General features: G+C 40.6%; 1 protein-coding gene across 1 annotated transcript; it reads left to right on the forward strand.

Annotated features, from left to right (window-relative positions):
* The first annotated feature begins 468 nt into the window (after window positions 1–468).
* Window positions 469–17416, forward strand: LOC129725024 (zinc finger protein rotund-like). Its single transcript, XM_055680397.1, has 2 exons — window positions 469–1319; window positions 15658–17416. Exons 1-2 carry the CDS (start codon window positions 875–877, stop codon window positions 16857–16859), a joined length of 1647 nt encoding a protein of 548 aa, XP_055536372.1. The 5' UTR covers window positions 469–874; the 3' UTR covers window positions 16860–17416.
* The last annotated feature ends 5720 nt before the right edge of the window (window positions 17417–23136 follow it).

Raw genomic sequence — 23136 nt, forward strand, 5'->3', positions numbered from 1 at the left:
GCGCTCAATACAGCCAAAAAAGTGCTATGAAACTTTGATAAAACCAGTTGTGTTACTAGGGTAATGAAACACTCAATGCATTTGTTAATAGTGTACGTAGTTCTACGTCATTTATGTGGTCGTGTCTTGGATACAACCTCCTACTTTTTCCGAAAAGGTAAAAAAATCAAAAGAAATGATGCCTGATTCACTGAAATTTATGTCAAAATCACAATAATTATTATGGCAACACACAGTGCTGAACTGAAAAGTTTATCGAAAATCCAGGTTTTATTGCAAAGCACAATATATTTGCCTATTTCTGAAATTTGTTAATATTGCGTGGTGACTTTTTATTAGTTTACGCCACATTTTACTTCGCTGGTTTCCGTTCGCAACTTTTTTCAAGCAAGACTTTCTTGCCAATTGCAGTCCCGTTTGTTTCCATCACTTTGCGCGCGATTCGATGCAGCACGCACACTAGCGCACATGTAAAAACAAAAATACGAAGCTCGACCTTTTCGTTCGTGTTTCATTTCTTTTTGTTCGTTTTCTCATTCAACCCGATGGAAGGTAACCGTGTAGCCAAACGGAGAATCTGCGCAAGTTGAGTCGTGCCGTAGTCGTCGTTTGTATTGAATGTGTACGCGAGTGGATCATGCCTCATGCGTCCAAAGCTGTAGAGTGCGTGGTTTAAAAAAGATTAAATGGATGCCATCAGCCAGCAGAAAGGCGTCTTTTGCAAACAGTGTTTGTGGATTTGATAGTTTTGCAATGTTAGTGATATGTAAATTCAGTGCCAGTGAATAAGAAGTAATATATTCTTTTGGCTGCGAAAATTGTTTTTCGTAATACATATTGCACAAAACGAATTGTTATAAAACACGAATTAAAAATGGATACACCAAAGCGAATCAAAACCATTGCTTCACATTACGTTAGCAGTCCTCCCAATGGAGTGCTGTCGGGATTGGAAAGCACAACTCCGGTTGGGAATAATCATGATCCTGTTCATCAGCATACCTCTTGGAGTTCTGGTGGCTGGCCACCGGAAACGTTAAGAAGCCCAGCGTCCAATTGCAGTTCACCGGAAGCTTTGTTTGGAAGAATCGGTACACCAACCGGACCAAACAGCGGAAATGCCAGCAATGGTTGGAAACAGCAGACGGGCTCGAATTCCGCGGAGAAGTCAGAAAATAAACGAGGCCGTCCGCGGTCGGAAGCCCTGACAACACTGATGGTCGAAGGATCGATTTCGCCATCGGCTATCAAGTGCCGCTACTGCAACCGAGTTTTCCCGAGAGAGAAATCACTGCAAGCGCATCTCCGGACCCACACAGGTACAGTCTGCTTACTTATAACTAAAAGAAATTTTGATTTTTTTATTTTGAAATGTTTTTCTAGCAGTCAACACATATTTCATAATAATAATAATAATAAATGATTCGTAGGGCATTGCGATGCCTTCCAAAGCGATATTAACTATTTGTTAATACTTCGTTCATAAGACTTTGAATATTAACTATTCGTTGTTTTACTATTGAATGCAACAAGAACGATAAGAAGCGAAATGACAATAACCATGCTCTGAACCTCTCTGAACGAAGCAGGTTTTAAACACCTGCTCCAAAGTAAATGGAGGGGTTTGCATGCTGTTTTTTTTGTTTCGAGTTTTATTGCTTCATCTGCTATACGAGAGTCCTTTTCGTCGTTCGTTTTCCTATGGTTCTTATGATCGGTAGAATGCCGAACAGAATACAACCTGTTGTTACCGGGTGAAAATATCACATTTTACGGCCATCGTGATAACCAACATATGCACTAGCGAAGAAGCGATTTAAACAATGCAAAACTCAAAAATATAGCATTTCATTTGCGAGACAGTGGAATGATAACCTAGCGATTATTTAAAATAGTCGGAAATCAATACCTTGAAAATAACACTAAAGACTGTTGTAAGGATGCGCAAATACAAGAAAATAGGAAATGGATTTTCGCCTATACATTCTCCATTATGTTGCATAATAATTCAAACCCAACTGGGATGAGAATTATAGAACTTTAAGTTTCTAGGTTATATTTCAGACCGCTCTATTTTATTTTATATTCACAGCAAAAAATGATTTAATCTTTTGCTAATTAGTGATAATAGACTAGCGAAATTTGCTTTTGGCAAATATCCTCTCCGGGTAATCCCGGAAAAACTACAGCCTTCCGTGTTAGCAGTCTTACGCGATCTAACTTTCCTCCAGTTTCACATTCTCTTATTTCACTTCCTTCATTCAACCATTGCATCCGCGCACAATGATTGCAAAACCGCTTTCCTCTTCTTCCATTTTTGCTTCTTCTGGGTGATTTTTTTGCAAATCGAACCGAATATTTTCCTCATTAGATTCGAATTGGGTAAGAGAAAACGGGGACACGAAAGCTGCTTCAGTTAAATGCCTCGTTCATTGCTTTTCTCGCTATCAGTCTAATCGAATTTAAATGTGGAACTGCGTTACTCGAGAAATTTGATTATTTATGAGCAGCCGGTTGTGGATGTTCGGTTCGATTCGTTTGAGATAAATAACCATAATCAAATTCTGGTCGAACTTTACACAGTGTCTTCAATGTACCTACTCGTTTTGTTTCAAGCCATCCGGCCACCGAAATGAACAAAAAAATTTGCACCAAGAAATGGATAATTTAAAGGCGATGTATTTAATTAGCGTAAAAATTGTGTGTGTACCTATATACTGACTATGTTCTGTACCATCCGTAGGAAGTGCCGCGGAACGAAATACAAAATAAAGAAGAAATTGGGAACCACAGCTAAAAGCAGAGCTGCATTCAGGCGTAAAAAATGGTCTTGTTATGAAATATTTGTTTTTTTTTTTGTTTCCTTATCATTTAGGGGATGCTGATAAAAAATCGCTACTCGATACCTGTAGCGGAAGTATCAGTAATTATGACAATGTCGGTTTCGAGAACTCTTATTGATGCTAAATTGATTTAAGTACAGATCATCCCCACTTAAGTAACATAAACAATCTGCATAACTGAAGTAAGACTTTATGCACAAGTTTCCTGCTTGGCTTATAAGAAACGTAACGCCGAGAAAGTTAATTCTACATTGCAAAGAGAGAACCACTTTTCCCGTCTTCCGTTTGCCAATGTACTGGTAGGAAATGGAGAATTAGAAGGATAGAAGAAAAGAAAAGCGATTTAAGCCATTTAATGAGGCAACCAGTCGGAAGAAAACGGGAAAGATGTTACGATGGTTGGCAAACCAACAAAGCGTAAGGCAAAAACAATCATATTGTGTTCTGCTGGCTGTGCCGCTTGTTGCGTTTTTTGACGTGTGTTTTTTCCTGTAGAAACATGGTCTGGTATGTACTAAACGTGAAAAGAATCATGCATGCGAAAAACTCCTAAAATCCTGCTCTAAAATGTTTAGTGCTTTTGTGGAATGTGTATGAAGATATCTCATGATTTCTACATGGGGTTAATTGTTGAAAAAATGAAGATGTTGTCCAGGAGATTGTGACAAATGATGACCCGGTGAACGAGGAAATTGTGCGTACGTTACGTCATATGAATACATTCGATACTGTTTTATTCACCCAAGCCTCGCTCACGCTGATTAGAGGATAGCGAAAATCTGCAACATCAGAGAATGTCAGGGAATTCATTTTTCGATCAGGAAAATCAGGAAATCGCCGATTGATTCTTCAAGTTTAGGGTATTAAACTCTGTTTTTAGTTCCAATCAAAGTGGAAACCTCATGCCTACCAGATATTTGTTTTACGATGTGCATAAAAACAACCTGCAATAAGTTCACTTTGGTTGGAACTGTAAACAAATCCTCGATTACAGCTCCAAATTTGTAACAAATTGCTCTTTATATGGTCGCAAAATCATCAGTACCTTACTCTTTTAATATTTCTATTTGGGACCTGAAAAAGACCGGACAGAGTCTCAACTCTTTGGACAGAGTTGTAAAACAATCGTAACGATTAAAAGCTGGCCACGAGAAACCATTGCTGCTTGGAGCTGTAATGAAAACAAATTTGTTGATCAATAATCATTTATTAGTTTATGCGTTCAACTGACGACAGAAAACTATATGAGACGGTAATGATTTCGACTTTTACAATCGGTTGATGTGGAATAAAGCAACTTCCCACTGCAAAAAAATTGAAATAAACTTTTCAGTGCAAAGGATAGCAAACAGAGTTTGCTATGAGAGCCGCATACTCTTGCACGGGTTAGTAGAAAGACCCGAACAACACAGTTCTACATGAACTAAAAACCTTCTAGTCTACTAATGGAAAACGATAATTATCATGAAAAAAAACTGTTTTAATCTTTGACATAATCCCGTTCTCCAGTCACCTCGTACACCAGCAGATCGCGCATCTTCTTCCACCGCGCACACTCACCGAGTGTGAAGTCTGCCACGGAGCCAACGGCCTCTGCCTGGTTCTCTGCTGAAGATAGTTTTGGCGGCTCTTTCGTCTGACATTCTGGCTACATGTCCAGCCCACTGAAGCCTGCCACGCTGTATTATTTTCACTTTATCAGCATGTTTGTATGATTCATGCGCATGCGCCATACTTTATCTTCCAATTTATCGCCAAATATCGATTGCAAAACTTAACGCTCAAAAACTTCGAGCATTAGTTGATTAGCTTCCGACGAGACAGAGAGGTGCACAGCGGGCAAGGTGGATCGATCAGGTGGAAGACGACAAGCGGATCCTACGCAGACCGCAGAGCTGCCGAACTGCAGCCATAGACCGAGTGGAATGAAGACGACTCTTACGTACAGCAAAGGCCACACCACGGCTTGGGACTGGTTGGTAAGGTGAGGTAAGCATCTGACACTATGTTAAAACTGGCCGACATGAAGCCTATTGGGTCGAATTGAGCATATTGTGCATTGCGTTAAGGCAGAATCTTGGCCTAAGAGAAAAAAATTCAAGCCGTTATGTTATTATTACTAGTTTGTATTTCCCATATATTTACAAACATACACATTTTTGTATCGAAAATACTTCTTTTTTTCTTCATGTTGTTTTTTTTTTAATTTTTGGTTCAATGAATAAGAATCATATCTGCTTACGGATTGGGATCTTTTTCAATTATTTCTCCGTTCGTTAGGATTTGGAAACTTGCATTATCCTCGTTGAAATTTAAAATGACCGTTTGAACTAACTTTTCATTACACATAAAAGTGGCCCAGAAATGCACATTGCATAGTGGTTTAAAACGTGAAGAACGTGATCGTCAACCTTTTGAGTGTAAAAATGCCATTTAAATGCTATAGTGTATTTGACAAATTTTGTTTATATCTTAAGGAGAAACTTTTGATGCAAATAGATTCTTGATTAATCTGCCTAAAAGTGAGATGATAATTTTATTTATTTTATTACTTATCAAATCAAAGAGAAATCTTTAGCAAAGTTGTAGGTAATTTCATGTAGAAAAACTTTGCTGAAGACCATATACAGGTAGTTTCATAAAAGTAACATTCTCAAAATGTCTAAAAAAAAACAAATACAGGTCGGTCTCGATTATCCGGAGTTTTGAAAAACATTTCGCTCCGGATAATCGAACCTTCCGGATAATCTATCAATTTTTTTTATTTAAATTTTTAATATCTGTCATCTAGAACAGTGAGTCTTGTATTATAATAAATTGTATACAATGCATGTGCCGACGAAAAAAATTAAAAATTGTCTTTAGACTGTTTGTCGGCGTTTGTTATGCATATAGGTATACGTAATAATAATTTATGTTATATTGATTATCTCGAAGATGTAAAAAGAAACACTCATTTTTTCCATTTCTTGAGCAACCTATAACGACCTAGACGCTCGATATGGACTACTTTGCGGATTTCAAGTCGTTATTGATTTTGCTTGATGAGTTTTGGTTCAATAATCCGAGAGTATCCGGAACACAACCGGGACAGGCCTGCTTGTGGTTCTAAGTACTGCTTTGATCATTGCCATTATTTTACAGGAATCTGATCCTTCTATAATTCAGAAACCGGTTTACGAATAGCGGTTGTGCTTATTGGCAACAAAAAAATATAATACCTTGATTTTGGAGGTTATTGAGTAAGAATTGGTTGAAGGAACGACGAGAAAGCTGCCAAAAACGAACTGCCTAAGCGGAACGGGGCTTGTACCGCTACAATTATGAACAACCCCGAACCTCCCAATGACCCGGAAGACAAAAGTACGTTATGGAAATACAGAAACAAAAAATACTCCGGATAATCGAACCATTTTCTCCGGATAATCGAGCCCCGGTTAATCGAGCCCCCGGATACTCGAGTCTCCGGATAATCGAGTCCGACCTGTACCAATAAACTTTCTGGGGTGTGATTTAAGAGGCCTACTATGTCCTAGACATTTTTCATATTTGAGAAATACATTATTTTGCCGAACATACTTTAAGCATATTTCCAACTTTTTCCTAGGTTCTATGACGTTTTTGATAAAAATGCTCTTTTTTAAATCAAAACTTTTTTCAGCTGAGAGAGTGTTCAAGTGCGGTTTTTGAAAGAAAAATTGGGTTTGGAACATTTTTTTGAGCATTGTATTTTAAATTTCACACAGATTGTTCAGGGGTCAAACTTTAAGTTAATTTTTTTTTATCAGCTCCTCCGTTCCCATCCACACTTTATCATGTTTTCTCGGCAAAATTAAATTTTTGTACGTTTTTTCAAACTTCCGCTGAGTGTAACGTAATCTTGGACACTTCCTAAATAATCAATAGTAAGCAGAAACGTTGACAAGATAACCAGTATGTTGTTTATAGAAGTTTCCATACCAATTTCGGAGTTATTTGTAACATAATATAAATATGTACCTTATATCGAGGTAAAATGTACCTTATATCGAGTGACGCTATATCGAAGGTACCTTATAACGAGGGTACCTTATATCGAAGTTTGCCTGTGCCATTATTTCGATGACGTCCGCTGTCGATGATGTGATTGTTTCAGGCGATTCCAATTTGCCCGGCATTATTTGGCGAGAAAGAGGTAATGGCTTCATGTACGTCGATCCCGGCTCGTCTACGTTGTCACCAACCAGGGGGCTCTTGTGGCTGTCAAACTCCATACATTTTCCATCTACCATTCATTGATTCTGGTACCAGCGTTTCTGGTACCCACTTTTTGGTTGGTTTGCCCTAAACAAGAGTAATAGAGTAAACGTCCCTTTTTGTCGGTAGACTTATTCTTGAGTAAATGTCGTTTTAGTTGGGAAAAAACAAGAGCTCAACATTTGTTTTCAGTACAATGTGCACTTTCAATGAATAAGATAAGTTTTGTAAGCCTTTCCAATGAAATATTACCGCCGTGATGAACTTATGATTGGTAGGCAAAATGTTGACGTTTATAGGCCCCTGTCACCAACCTAGCATTGGCCAAAATCTGCAAAAGTATCGATTTTTTTGAAGTAGAATACTTCTCTCAGGAAGTTCGGCTACATAGGGATGTGAAATGAAAATCTAAAACCGAAAAAAGTGAAAAATATGTCCAATTTCAAACGCTAATAAATCGGTTAGTATTTGATGGATTTCCTTCGTTCTTGCAGCAATAGATTGGAAAATCTTCTAAGATTCTTCCCAAAAGAAGATAATTGTAATTTTATTATTCACACCATTGTAATATTGAAAATAGTCAAACCTTGTCAAAACGAAAAATTCGACCTCTGATTGGTCGTTATATGATTGCTTCCCAAGCACAGTCGACAGAAACATAGACCTTGCAATTTGAAATGTTCTATTTGTCAGTATAAGACTCTAAATAAGAGTAAGGATGGGACTCTTAATAAAAGTAAGGATGGGAAATATCGCCTGATATGGCTATCGATAGTTATCGATGATTTCTTACTCCTATCGATAACTATCGATAAGTTTTTCATATCTATATAAGAGCCTGTTTCAGTCGAAGCTGCTCATAATAGCTCTAGACAGCGACAACAGCAGTCGTCCTCCCTCAGCAGCAGCACTAGCAGTGCAGTGGATACCAGCGATGGCGGAAAGCGGCCATAGCTGTGGCGTAACAATGGATAGCGCACCATTTGCAGCGGATCCCAGCAACGATGGCAGCTGGGCCAGCTGATGCAGGGACAGCGGATACCAATGGCAGCGTATAGCGGCCACAAATGTGGCATGGCTATAGTCTCTGTGCGATAGTGGGCACTAGTAAATGCATTCAATGAAAAGTTGACTCATTTTGACAACACGTGAGCCGTCTAATTTTGAGTGTTATATCAGCATTTCACTGTTTACTTTATCACAACGAATACTTTGTTCGCACTGTCAGTGATAACGCAAAGATGTAATCGGCATCTTATCCGATACTAAATTGAACAACAAATACAATACAAACAAATCCTTTTCAGGATGAAATAAAAACCTGATGATTAAAACGCTAATGTTTTCTCTTGAGTGATTTTACATTTTTGAATTTGTAAAAGTTATAAATTTTACTTTATTTGCGTGTCTCAGAACGTCCTGAATTATCTTTTCCGTCAGACATGAGCACGACATCCGAAAAAATTTCATCTCAAAATTTAAAAATTGTCAAGCCCCAACCATGACAAGCGACTTACTATATTATTGAAAATGGTCAATCCTTGTTGAAGTGCAAAATTCGATTGATCTGATAAGTCAACGTTTATTTACTAAAAAAAGTTACTGACACGCAAGCAGCCGGGTTATCTTTCTTGTAAAAGTATTCTACTTCTACCTTGCGGTCGTGGCTTTGTAACAACCCCCAATCACAATTTCTGGTGAAAATGTTGCATTTTTGTCTTTAAACTGATCACTCTCTTTTGAATAAGCAAAAAGATTTTAGAACGGTTTTCTTAGTAATCTTTTCAACTCAATTTAGTCATATTTTACGCGTTTTCATAAAAATTTGAGACGAAACCCCCGCATAAAAAGACTGCTGTATAATTATTGGAATACTAAGCCATTCACCACAAAATGCTTGTCAGGTGAGTGACGCGGCGATTCCGGTTCTGCTCTGCATAGACAGTATTGTCAATTGCGAAACAATTTTTCTCGCAAGAGGCATGAAAATCATCTTAGAAGTGCGCGGGTATATGCAATCTGTTGGTGACTTTTACAAAAAGAGTTAAATTTCCGCGCAGCTTGTTTAAGACATTCAGGCAATTGGTCGTATCCGTAAATTATCCGATTTTATAGTTTCCCTACAGTATGGAAAAAATATCGGGGCGAAAGTATCGATCCAGCTTAATATCAGCGTCAGTTGCATCGATAAAAAATTCCGATATTCAGGCCCCTCGGTATCGATACCGAAGATATCGATACGGTATCGGCCAATGCTACACCAACCTCCAGCGAACTGCTAGATTGCTACAGAACTGCCACTCTTCAACAGTGCAATAAAATTACCAATGAAAACGGACGTTTTTTGGATCTCTGTTTCGCTACTGTACGCTGCCAAGCCCCAGAAGTGACGCTGGCTCCTTGTTCACTCGTTAAACACGTTCCTCATCACCCGGCCCTGCTTATGGTGATCCATCAGAGAGTCTTTCATAACACAATTTCGGCACCGACAACCTTTTACTACGATTTTGTCCGCGCCGATGTTGATAATATTAACGTTTTACTAGCTGGAATCGATTGGGATGCTGTCTTGGACACGAACGACGTAAATACTGCCGCCTCAACTCTCTCCCACATTTTAAATTACGCCATAGATCGACACGTCCCAAAAAAGACCATCTCTGTCCAACAGAAATTGCACCGGTTGAACCCCACATTACGACGCCTTGAATCGAAGAGAAACGCAGCCCTGAGATGGTTCTCTATATACCAAACACTACCTCTACGGAACCACTACTTATCGATTAATACTCGCTACAAACAATTAGGTCGCTACTGTTTACGAAGCTTCCGCTGGACCAGACGGCATTCCATCCGTTTTCCTTAAAAAATGCATTGGTAGTCTGGCTTCCCCAATGAGTCGTCTATTCGCTCAATCAATTCGCACTGGCGTCTTTCTCTCGGTTTGGAAATCGGCGTACATGTTTCCAGTACACAAGAAAGGCCATAAAAGTAACATCAACAACTACCGTGGAATCTCCGCTCTTTGCTCCATATCGAAACTCTTCGAGCTCGTCTTGTTTGAGCCTACTTTCTCGTTCTTCAAGCAGTACATCGACCACAAATCTCGTGACGCTCACATCCTACGTAATGGACAGCTTTGACGACCAGTCTCAGACGGACGTCATCTACACGGACCTATCCGCCGCTTCCGATAAACTGAACCACCGAATCGCCGTGGCTAAACTGGCAAAGCTTGGCATCGGAGGTCCACTGCTTCACTGGTTTCAGTCGTATTTGTCTGACCGGCGTTCAGTTGTGAACATTAATGGAGTTTTTTCGACATCTTTCTCCGCTCACCAGAGGCGTCGCATGGGCTTATTTCGTTACATGTGCACTGTCATTTACTTAGGTTCTTTTTCCTTGAATTAGAAAAGAAAATCAAACCAAAGTGTTTCAAGCTTTGAATTGAAGAGTTTTGCTAGCATACTTACTTGTTATTTTATATTTATTATATTTCGATAATTGCATATATTTGGATATTAGGGAATAGAGTACCTGTGCAGTGCACATGTTGCACAGGTGGACCCGACGCCACTGCCGCTCACTCAGGCATTCCGCAAGGCAGTCATCTCGTGCCTTTGATATTCCTGATTTACTTGAACGACGTTAATTTTCGACTTCAAGGTCCTCGGCTGTCATTCGCTGACGACTTTAAACTGTTTGCAAAAGTAAAAACTCCGTCAGATGCCGCAGCGCTCCAGGACCAGTTAAGTGTTTTTGCAGAATGGTGCGCAGACAACCGCATGCAATTGAACGTTGACAAATGTGAGATAATAACATTCTCCAGAAAGCGTAGTCCACTGAATTTCAACTACATTTTGTCAAATACACCTCTGCGACGTACAAACTGTGTCAAGGATTTGGGAGTATTGCTTGACTCAAAGTTAACCTTCAAACAACATATGACATTCATCATTGACAAGGCTAGCAGAAACTTGGGATTTATTATGCGTATCGCCAAAAACTTCAACGACTTCTATTGCCTGAGGGCACTGTATTGCGCTTTGGTGCACTTCAACTTGGAATACTGCGCTTCAGTGTGGAATCCCTACCACCTGAATAGAGTAAACAGAATAGAGTCAGTGCAACGAAGATTTGTTCGTTTTGCTCTCAGAAGACTTCCGTGGAACGACCCTTTTCGGCTACCTGGCTACGAACAGCGATGCAGGATCATCGACTTAGATTCACTGCAAATCCGTCGGGACATATCCAGGGCAATATTCGTCTCCGACGTGCTGACTTCACGGAAGGATTGTCCGGCAATTCTCGAGCAACTCAATATTTATGTTCGACCACGCATGTTGCGTGCGAAATAGCCTCTTTCTTCACGTTCAGAATAGGCGAACGAACTACAGCAGCTTCAGCACGATAATCGGTCTCCAGCGCCATTTCAATCGTTTCGCTCCAAGCTTCGTAACTTTTAGCACGTAATTTTTAGTATAGCCTACAATCATTTGGGCCGCAAGGCCTGTTGATGTAGTTTTTACAAATAAACAAATAAACAAGAAACAGTCTGCGATATATCTTGCAGTGTGCATTTGTTATCTTATGAATGAATATGTTCTATTAGAGTCATCATTAGGAACAGAAGAATTCGGGATTGGGTCAAGCATTTCCACTGGTCTGGCATATTCCGGTGTTTCTCCTAGGACACGACACCCGGGAACATTTTGTCTTGGTGGAACTGAAACCTTGATCCGTATCTCTCGGGTCAGTCCATGTCGAGCATCATGCAGCAGATAAACCAGACTTTCATCACGTTTTTGGCAACTAGCGTGGTTGTCTACTGGATTGAAGTCTAAAGGTTACATCCGATATATCTAGATAGACATTTCAAAAGGTCCTATCTGTTTTCATCGTTTTTCCGGAGCGTCTTTCCATTTTGGTAATGGTCCAGCTTTAGTAGTTCTCCCAAGCAGAGTTTTTGTTCTGAAGGCTTAAATGATTCCTCTGCTATCAATTTGTGCAAATAACGTGTCATAAAAGGTGTTTAATAAGTTGTAATGATTGAATGAAAGTGATCGATCAAAAAATCGATGAAAGCAGATAGGACCTTTTGAAATGATTCTCAATTGTTGATCAATTGTTAAGAACCGCGATACTCATTGCGTGCACAGCTTTTTCATGTCTCGTTCATTTGTGAATTATATGACCAAAGCGTTCCTTTCGAGATGCTTATGGTCTTAATTTTATCTTCTTATCCTGAATTAGAACCACGATGAATCGTGCTGTTCTGTTAATCTGACTCTTGCTTGGCAGCCTAATGTCAAAAACATCATATCAAGAAGACTGGGAACTCTGCCTGAGATTGAGCGACAGTTTTGGCAGCGCAGTCTTTCGAGTAAAAGTGGTACTGACGCATGCTAGTGTGTGTGCTGGCGATGTGAATGCAAGCTGAACGCACAGGTTGGACTACCACATACGCCCACTCTGTCTTCGCAGCGATGTAAACTTCCACCACAGACTAACAGACGTAACACTATAACCTAGCTCCATCGCCACAAAAAACGTTCATTTCAAATTTTCAATCGAATAACAGTCATCGTGCGAAAACGTCGTCTGGGGCGCTGTCATGCAATCTCATACATATTTTGTAGTTCCCCATTTGACACATGCAGTAACGTTGGCGCTGATGTTGAAATACATGACGCAGCGCGAACACGACAGCAGATGGTGCTAGTGTTACTAACGTAAAGTACTGGAATCATCCAAACGATGATTTTATTGAAAATTTGTGCGACGTGTTATGTCTGTTAGTCTGTGCTTCCACCTTTGATAGAAGGAGTGCGCTGTTTGATTTGACGCTTGTCATTTGTATGGGATCGATCCATAGATGCCAGTCTTCTTGATATGATGTTTTTGCTAATGTTCAGTGTATTTCAATAACACTGTGACAGAATATTTTTTTCAATATTTTCTCTGGAGAGTACAACTAATTATCTGCATTTTGATAGAAAAATTTTTTGTACCTCTGACGTATAACTTGTTTTGTCTTGCCAGATTTTCAATGAATTATTTTTTAGTCGAAGTTTATACAGACATATTTCTAATATCGCATGAATTCGTTATTATATATTTGTCTTTTTCAAAAGCTTTCGAAATATTATTTCTTTATCAAGTCTATGACATATTTTGACCTGAACTTAACTGTTAATCCAATTGAAAACTCGGAACAGTGGATTATACAAAAACTGAAGCTGTTCTGAACCATTCAAACATAGGAGTTATAATTCTCGTCTTCTAACTAAAGTTCTAACAAGATCAAACATGACGCGTCACATTTATTCCTGTTTTGCTGTACGATGAAACTTCGGTGTATCGTGTTGGAATTTTCAAGGGACCACGTTTTCACCCTTAGCAAAAAAGGATGCACGTGTTCCGTAACGGAGGAAGAAACCTTTTTTTTAAATACTCGCATAAAGAAGTTTAATGCTGGATTCGATATATTTTTTGCGTATTTGCGTACCTTTGTCCTTGTTTTTTTTTGTCTATCGTTTCAACCTCTCACAAAAGAAATCGAAAGCAAGGCAGCAGCCGGATCACAGAACAGAATCGTTTTGGATGAAGGGATTGGACAGGTAAACGTGATCGAACCCCTCCGGATTTAGAGACGCACAATTCTGTCCTTTTGTTTTGGCTACTTTGCACGTTTTTCTAACTGGTTATCCTACGAGTTGCAGAGGGTTACTTTTATTAACGCTCATGCAATGCCTAAATAGCTTACGCACCGGTGCGTAGTTTTGTTAATGTGTATTTCTTCTTCTTTGAGAACGGTATAGAGCAGAAAAATGCAATTTTTAGTCATCTTTGTGGATAAAATGAAGTACCTACTATTTATTATTTGAACCTTGAAATCATGAACTATAAATCAGTCAATATGTTGTATTGAGAGTTTCATAGTATTTCGAATTCCTTTTTTCCGTTTATGGAAATATGTACACGCGCAAAAGTACAAGCGTTCCTTTCTTTATTCTTGATCTGTTATCCATCCCTTCATAATTACAAATACGAAGCTATAGGCAGTAGTGTGAGTGCGAGAGAACTAATGAACTTGACTGTCCCGAAAGGTCCACTGCCCTTTACAAATCACCTGCTGATCCATTGACTACAACTGGCTTCCATGTGGGATCTTGAACACGGTGCGATCAGCAATCAATTTAAACCCCTCTAATTTAAAAATGCTCCATTCCCTCGTTCGCCCCGTTTCGACCCGCAGTTGGCTCATAGCAAATAATGGGATGCTGGGCTGAGGCCTCGCGGTGTACTCGAGGTTTTCCTATATACACGAAATTATCTCAAAACCCACATAGCACCAGCAGAAAATGCGATCCGCCACATCAACCATACGGCGTAACACCGGTAGCTATTAAAAAAAAATCTGCAATTAGGTATACACGGCCAATGATCCACGATTCGTCCGGTTTACGTTTGGAGCTACAGCATGTTGGTGGTTGTGCGATCCATTGAGTGGAGCCTGCTGCAGTCAGGGGCGTTGACAATATAATGAGAGTAGTTTAAAGAAAGTAACGATAGAACAAAATTTTAAAATTATTATTTTTAGTAACTTTAAACTTCGATTTGTTATAATTATCGTCACACTCGTAACTGTATTAGTAGTTAAAAATACTATTTATGAGCAGGAATTCAGTACCCCACTCTAAAAACTGCCCATTTCCGCCCGCGGTTGTCTATTTGTAAATTTAGGAGTTTGCCTTTCTTTCCGCTCCGTCTTCGGAGCAGCTTCGCGAATTATTTGCACGTAAAGCTCCACACGCACACACACCTCAACTCGCAACACACCAGCTTAAAAGTGGATTTAAAACCCATTTTCTAAATCTGCGCACACTAGGAAAAAGTCGAAGCGAAATTGCTGTAAGCAAAGTGGCGTGGCGAAGAAAAGAGCAATTCACTGGAAAGCGATCAGATTTTATACCTGTACCATGACGCTACAGAATGTCGAATTAGATGAAAAGAGACACGTATTTTTGAGATAGGTCGCTTTTGTGCTGATTTCGAAGAAGATTCAAGCCAGAGATGGATAGAAAATTACTCTAGCATTAAATCGTTTTACTCAGATTAGTAATCACTTTGAATCGTCTTTTCAAATAAAATTCGGTGCTGATTGATGCAAATTTTGTTGAGTAAAAACTACAGACTAAGTTTGAATGTTCCTCTGGCTTAAAACTGTTCATAGATATAAATTTAGCTTAACTTACGAATACTACTGAACAGCTTAGAACAGTACTGCATAAAAGCAATATTGTTAACTTTCACCTCATTTTACTGCATCAATTGTATATTCAATCGCCATTTATGCAACCAATGTCGCCTAACTATTTTGGAGTTTAGCGTTCTTCAAAACGCAGCAAGCACTCGAGACTTACACACCCTATCGTAGAGTAAAATTTACTCGAGACTTACGATCTGTCGTAGAGTCAATTTATTGTCTCTGTTGAAATTATTTCCTGAAAGAGTGTTTAAAAAACTTATTGCTTGCTTATAATTTTAATAAAAAGCTTTACTTTCATCATTTCAGGAGAACGTCCATACCAGTGTGACTACCCGGGATGTACCCGTGCCTTCACCCAAAGCGGTCAGCTGAAAACTCACCAACGGTTGCACACAGGCGAGCGTCCCTTCATCTGTTCGGCGATCAACTGCCAGATGCGTTTCACCCACGCCAATCGTCACTGCCCGGATCATCCGTACGATACGCTGAAACGGTGCGATGATTTCGTTATTCAAACCGTACCGGAACAGAATGGCGAGGTGCTCAAGTGGCTAGAGAAGTATCGAGCCGAAAGGGAAGATCGAACGCCCACTCGGAAGACACCGAAGCGGACAAGTCACGCTACTCAGAATGAGAACGAAAATCAACCCCGGCCGGCGACAAACAATGAAAACTATATGGTGAACGGAACGGCTTTCCAATCACCGATGACGCCCCGATCACCGTTTAAAAGTCGCAAAGGTTTGATGTGCGAGCTGGATATGAACGCCGGTATGGGATTGTCCGCTAGCCCGATTACGGCTAAAACCAAACCCAATGTTCCAAAACTGATACAATGGCAGGAACCAACTAGCCAAGAAGAGGATGACTCTGGTGACGAGTCTCATGGCGGTGTTACAATTCAACATTCTACTTTCAACCCAAAAAAGAAATGGCTTCGAGATGCCTGGCAGGAAGATCTGGCTAAACCGCTGGAACCGAGCCTTATTTCACCACAAGCGCTATCGAGCACAACTTCCACGGCGGCTCTGAAGCAACAGCTCAATCAGGAAAGTGCCCCAGTGATTCACGAAACTGTAACCGTCGATCCAAATCAGATGCGTCCAACTGTATTGATGGTGGCAAGTAAGGATTGCGCTCGCCCATTGAATGACCAACCGGCGGAACCAAGAGTTGAGACACGAACCCGTCGCCCTGAGGAAACAAATCGTAAGCTTCAGGGTGCTTTGGCGCTAATGCAACTAGCTACTGAAGATTCCGTAGCAGCACTCATGATGGCTGCTCCTTTCGAACCCGTTGATACTCAGGAAGTTACTTGTCTGAACAATACTCCTCCGACTATTCCGCAGTCAACTACGTGTTCGTCACCAGCAATGGTTGTTAATTCATACCTCGAGCAGCGTCCTCTGCGAATACCGATGCTCTCCTACAGACCGGGTGAAATTGATCACAGCATCCCATTTACACTCGCCGCTGAAGCTGTCGCCAGTAGCTATCACCGGTTGTAAAGCTCTACTGTTTGTACTAAAATACTTGAAATTCGATCTCTTCAGTCTGCCTGTTTATATATTTTTTATAAATTTTATATGACTTTATTCTTCTATTTGTATAATATCCAAAGAAAAAACTACCCCCAGAAAAGATAGCGAAAGGGTATCGATCGCACTTAGTAAACTTTACCCTGTGATGTATCTGTGTATCCTAATTTTTAAGTGCTGTTTGTCTCATATTAAAAGAATTGAGGAGTTATATTTTCGATTTTAATCATTTCGCGTACAGTAAATTGCTTTTACTATGTATATTTGCGAAAAATAAATAAAAATAAAAACAATTTTGCATCGATTGAATCCCTAAAGATTGATATTTATTGCATAATGAAAATACAGCAGAAGTCAGTGACAGGTTTTTGTTCAAAGTTACGTAATGCTAAACAGGCTCAGCATTTAGAGACTAAAACTGATGGTTGTGTGAAAATAGTTATACGCCACGCTGGTACACTATTACATTTAACGAGATATTTTTGTTCGAAACAGCTATGCCTTTAAGAAATGTACATCAAAGAGTACACGGTTGTTTTCTCTGCAGTTGAAAGAAATACCAATTTTGTGCATAAATCGTAAACAACATGTTATGAATTTTTATTTCACGGAGCCATTAAAAGCGTCAAATGTTAGAAGGTAATTAGAAACCTAATTGAACTAGCTTTCGGCTATAGGTTGAAATTACTCGTACAGCACGTAAAGTCAAACATTGATAAAGAGTATTCTATCTATTGTTGCGTATTTTTTGCTGACCTAATGTTTCCAACTATTAAGATAATCGATTTTTTAGTATATAAGCTCGAAATCGTACAGAAGTATCAGAAATATTCGGATATATTTATTTCTTACCGTTCCCGTCAGCTCCAGTCCAAAGTGTCCCTTACTGTTCAAAGAAGTCGTCTCCATTCAATTCGGTCCATGGCTGCAGCTTGCCAGTCATGTCGTCTGCAGAGGCCCCGCAAGTCGCCATCCACTTGATCGAGTCACTCTGTGCTCGCTGCACCCCTCTTTGCCTCGTTCCAGTCGGGTCGTTATCGAAAATCGTTTTCAATTGGCTGTCGTCCGACATCCTTATGACATGCCCAGTCCCTCCGTAGCCTCACCGTTTAGATGACGAGTGGTTCTTCCGACAGCTGATGCAAATCGTGGTTTATCCGCCTCCGCCATGATCCATCTTTCATCTGCACTGCCAATGATATGCAGCACCTTCCGTGGTAAACTTCGTGCGGTGGCAAATTTTATTTAAGCGAAGCGTCCTCCAGGGTCTAGAGTAGGCACGATTTCCTGCCATAAGGCGTCGACAAATTTCCAGTAATCAGTGAGCCCAGGTACACGAACCTGCTACCACCTCAATTTCATCACCGCTAATCTGAATTCGTGGTGGGAGATACTGCCTTTTCTGGAACCTCTTACCCTCATGTACTTAGTCTTAGAAGCGTTTATGGCCAATCCAATTCGTCTGGCTTCAGCCTTTCAGTCTGATGTACGTTTCCATCATCTTCTCAAGGGTTCGTGATGGGCGAAGCCAAAGAGCAGACCTTTCGAATGTTGGGCCACTCTTCTATCTATCATGCCTTTCAAAGCGGTGTTAAATGGTGAGCACGATAGTCCATTACCTTGCCGTAACCCTCTCGATCTACTCACATCACTAGATCCATCGTCGACTTGACCAACCGTGTCAGTTTATCCATAATCGTACATAATCTGCTATAGCTGATCCCGATCGATTGTGTCGTACGCCGATTAAAAGTCGACGGGCATGTTAATTTTACGGAATTTCTGCAGGACCAACCGTACCGTGAATATACGGTGCGGGCACCCATGAATCCCGTCTGGTATTGCCCCACGAACTCCCTCGCAAACGGTGATAATCGACGACATAAGAACTTGAGAGAAAGTTGAGTTGCTCAAGATTGTGCTCATCAAATGAGCTAGCGGCTTGCGAAACAAATTAACGTGAGCGATAATTTACATCTTTGTTTGATAGAGTACCTTACAGGCGGCGTCCAGCAGCGTGATAGCGCGGTAGTTACAGCAATCCAGCTTGTCACCCTTCTACTCCTCCGAAATAACCTTCTCCTTCTAAACCTTTCTAATACCCCAGTGTAGCGCCTTAGGCAGTGCTTCGTTACCGTGTTTCAACAGCTCGCTGGGGAGATGGTCAGCTCCAGCTTCTTTGGGGTTTTCAAGCCGACTCATCTTCTCTTTAATCTCTTAGAGGTAAGGGGCTGGAATTCTATCGTCACCTCGATCTCTGCTACATTGCCGTTAAGGTGCTCGTCTTAGTCCTTAGACTTTTCAGACATTACCGACGTCAAAACACGTCGGGGTGCTAACATGGACTCGGACCACTATCTAGTGATGGTGAAGTTACGCCAAAAACTATCCGTTGTGAATAACATACGCTACCGTAGCCCGCCAACTACGCACTTTCGCTCGAAGCTGCACTGCCAGAAAAGGACGAAAAGCCCCTCTAGAGGTCTGCTGGAATACCATCAAGTCAGCAGTGTAGTGAAGAACGTCTTAGGTCACGAAGTATCGAATCGATGTAACGAATGGTTTGACGAGGAATGTCGGTAGTTATTAGATGAAAAGAACGCAGCACGCGGAGTAATACTACGAAGAGCCACCCGTCAGAACGTGGAGCGATACAAACAGAAGTGGAGACAGCAAACCTAGCTCTTTTAGGAATAAAAGCGCCGCCAGGAGGAGGAGGAGTGTGAAGAACTACAACAGCTGTACCGCTCTCATGAAACACGAAAGTTCTATCAGGAATCCAGCGCATCCCGCAAAGGCTTTGTTCTGCAAGCCGAGATGAGCAGGAATAAGGATGGACGTGTCTTGACAGATGATCGTGAGGTGATCGAAAGGTGGAGACAGCACTTCGATGAGCAGAACATTTGACGCGGTGGCAGATCAGTACATCAGACTAATAGCCAAGTTCTTTATTTCACTGAGTCAGGGCAAATCTGTCGAGAAATAAAGAAACGACAATGCGATTTACGACGCAAGTAAAAAAGAAATGCCAGATAATTGTTTACAAACTAAGCACGTGCGGCGGTTGGGTTGAAGCTTACAAATTTTACAGTGCGCTCCGGACAGCACGCCAGATCAATACTGGGTCAAAATCGAGCGAATAAAGAAGGGTTTTGACAGCAGTTAGGTTGCTTCCAGGTCAAAACGAGGTGAGCTGGTGGAATAAAGAAATTTGCTACAAAATGTGAAGCAGAGAAGATTGGATCGAAGATAAATACGTTTAAAACGAAATAGATGCGGGTGGTGCTGAGCGCGACAGGGCACGCCTAGGAAGTGTTGTGATAATCGACGGTTATGAGTTTGAGGTAGTCGACGAATTCGTGTACCTTGGCTCAATGTTGACTGAGAACAACAAAACCAGCCCTGATATTAGGAGACGAATTATCAGCGGGAGTGGTGTCTACAATGGGCTCAGAAAAAATACGGCCGAAAAGTCTAGGCCCCCGCACAAAGTGAACCTTGTACAAAACACTTATTACACCGGTTATTCTCTACGGGCATGAGAGGTGGACAATGCTTGAAGAGGTCCTGCGAGCGCTCGGAGTTTTCGAACGACCATCTTTGGCGGTAAGCAGGAGAACGGAGTATGGAGACGGAGAATGAATCACGAGCTCTACGGTGAACCCAGCATCCAGAAAGTGGCCAAATCTGTATTCGTCCAGGGCACGGCAAGTTGCGGTAACGACGAACAACTACTTTGCAAAATTGGTTTTCCCCTCGAGTCCGGTTGGTACCAGACGAGCCATTGGCATCCCTATACCGAGTAACAGTGAATGACAATAAACTCATGTCCTGGGATCAAATTAAATTGTGCCCGCTGTCAGCAGTAAGATAAAGATGTATGAAAAGAGGCGGTGATATGCTATCTCATTTACACATATGTTGAGATGTTCGCCCTTGAAACATAACGCGATGGCAAATGGGAGGTACCAGACGAAGAGGAGCGCAAAAAAGGTGGTTAGACCAGGTGGCGCATGATCTGACAAGTACGGGTGCCCGCAGGATTGGAGGTGGGCAGCCATGAACCGCTCAAATTGGCGAAATCATGTTATTATCAGGACGTACAACCTTTTAAGTAAGGAAGTTGTTCGTGAGAAGTTGCCGTCAAGGTCTCTGCACATGTCGGCTTGCGCTGCGTAGTCTTTGCGGGAACTATTCAGCTCCGTGTGTCATTTGCACGGTACAGTTCTTCCATCGCTTTGTGATCTCGATCTTCATGCTAACGTTTCTTCTTCCGCAAGATCTAGTTTTGCCTGTTCCGCGTGCGTCGGTAGCGCCCCACGTGCGCCCTCGTTCGGTGTTGCTAGGTAGTGATGCTTCCAGCTGCTGCGCGTACTCCAGAGCAACTTTGGTGTCCCTTGATTGCTCGCTGTTTGGTCGCAACAGGCGACTTCGATACGCGTTTCGAACCGTCGAGAGTTTTGAGCACATGCATACTGCAACGAAGTAAATGTCCGAAAATTGATGCCGTCTGAGAAGAGTTTACCGTCGAGAAGGTGGTCAATTTGATGCTCGATTTCTAATCAGATGATCTACAGGTGGCTTTGTAAGGGAAAAACATATTTGTGACTATCATAGCCATTATCATTTGATGCGGCGTGCAGACTGTTCGGAACAATCGCCGGTCTGTAAATTGCCTACCGTTTTACCTGAGCGCAGGGTTGCCACTTTTAAATCTGTGTTTTCCCTTGAAAAAATCTGAGCATCTGTATCTGGAACAAAAATATCTGTAAAAAAATCTGTTTTATTTAAACATAAAAAACTTTGTATTTTTTAAGTTTTTATGCTACATAAACAAAATTTTTAGCTTAAAAAGGTGTGAGGAGTTGAAAATATGTTCAATTTGCTTAAAATTTAATAAAATAAAATTTGGAGTGTTTATAAAAATTAATGTCAATTTCGAAAAATCTGTTTATCTGTACTTTTCGACGAAAATCTATACAGCTGTATATACAGATTCTGTGCCGTTACTTCGGCCAAAAATCTGTAAAATACAGATTAATCTGTACATGTGGCATCCCTGCCTGAGCGTTCATATCGTCGAAGACGATCTTGTTGATCGGCTGCCATTCTATTTTATATTTACCCTCTAGTGCCCAAATTAATTTTCAGACGGACTTCGAAAAAATCACCTTGGGACTTTATAAACATTTTTAAGTATTGATTAAAGCTTTTTAGAGGTTCAACTGAAAACCGTCTAAAGGCGGCACTGGGCACTAGAGGGTTAAGTGCCAGTTGACAATAGTACAGAGCTCTGCCAGTATTAGTGCGCGATTTCACTCACACGTAATTTTACTGGTTGAAAATCAGCGACTTATTCATGGGGAACAAATTTTTTTCCAACCACAAATTTCTACCCCAGCTTAACATCGTTTATCAGTTCTATTTTGTTTGTTTTTATCAGTCTAGGTAGTACGCAAAAATTTTTATTAGATAATTGTATTGATTTACAGCCTATTAAGCTATTATCACAGAGAACAAACATTCATGTTCATATAAAAAAATTTGAAAATCATGTGTAAAAATGTGGCGTTGCTGGTAGCTTGGACGTCCGTCTGCGGCTTACCTGAAGTTGGATTTTTAATCAACAAATTTGTTTGTTATGTTGAAAACAATAATTCAAATATGTTTTAAAATTAAACCCAAGTTGAATTTAAAACTTTAACAAACTGATTTTCACCGGTTGCACTAGCAAAGTTGTTCCCTTTTTCTGTGCCTTTTCCAATCAGTTTTTCGATTATCGCAGAGATTACCGGACCTGTGCGAGGATGTCTGAGAAAAAGGATAGCATTATGCCAGATTAATCTAGATTTCTGTTTGCTTGCCTCGCAAAAAGGACAAATACTGCAATATTTACTTCCAAAAAGTCCCCTTGTCACACGATATGACTGCCAGATAATTGCTAGACTGTTTATTGATGTTTTGTATGATTTGAATCGAAATCTAGTGGTAAACCTGATGCTATCCCACGAACTTTCCATATTCAAATAACTAATATTCTATATATATTTGTACTTCTTTGGAAATCTCACCAAAACAATAAAATTTAAGCAGCAAACGGTTTTTGGTTTGTTTCCGGAGTATGGGTTTGATTGTGTTTCCCCTCTATCCCCTATAACGTCATTTAATGGCGTCTGATTCACTTACCGACCCACACATTCAGTTGGCAACATTGTTTCTGGCCTTCACAGAAATGTTTGACAGCAGT

The sequence above is a fragment of the Wyeomyia smithii genome, chromosome 2, assembly GCF_029784165.1.
Source record: "Wyeomyia smithii strain HCP4-BCI-WySm-NY-G18 chromosome 2, ASM2978416v1, whole genome shotgun sequence".
Lineage (NCBI taxonomy): Eukaryota > Metazoa > Arthropoda > Insecta > Diptera > Culicidae > Wyeomyia > Wyeomyia smithii.

Excerpts from the sequence above, each read along its gene's own strand:
- LOC129725024 (XM_055680397.1), top strand. The coding sequence starts at position 875 with ATGGATACACCAAAGCGAATCAAAACCATTGCTTCACATTACGTTAGC. Across the intron at positions 1,320-15,657 it reads GCATCTCCGGACCCACACAG|GAGAACGTCCATACCAGTGT; the intron begins GTACAGTCTGCT and ends TCATCATTTCAG.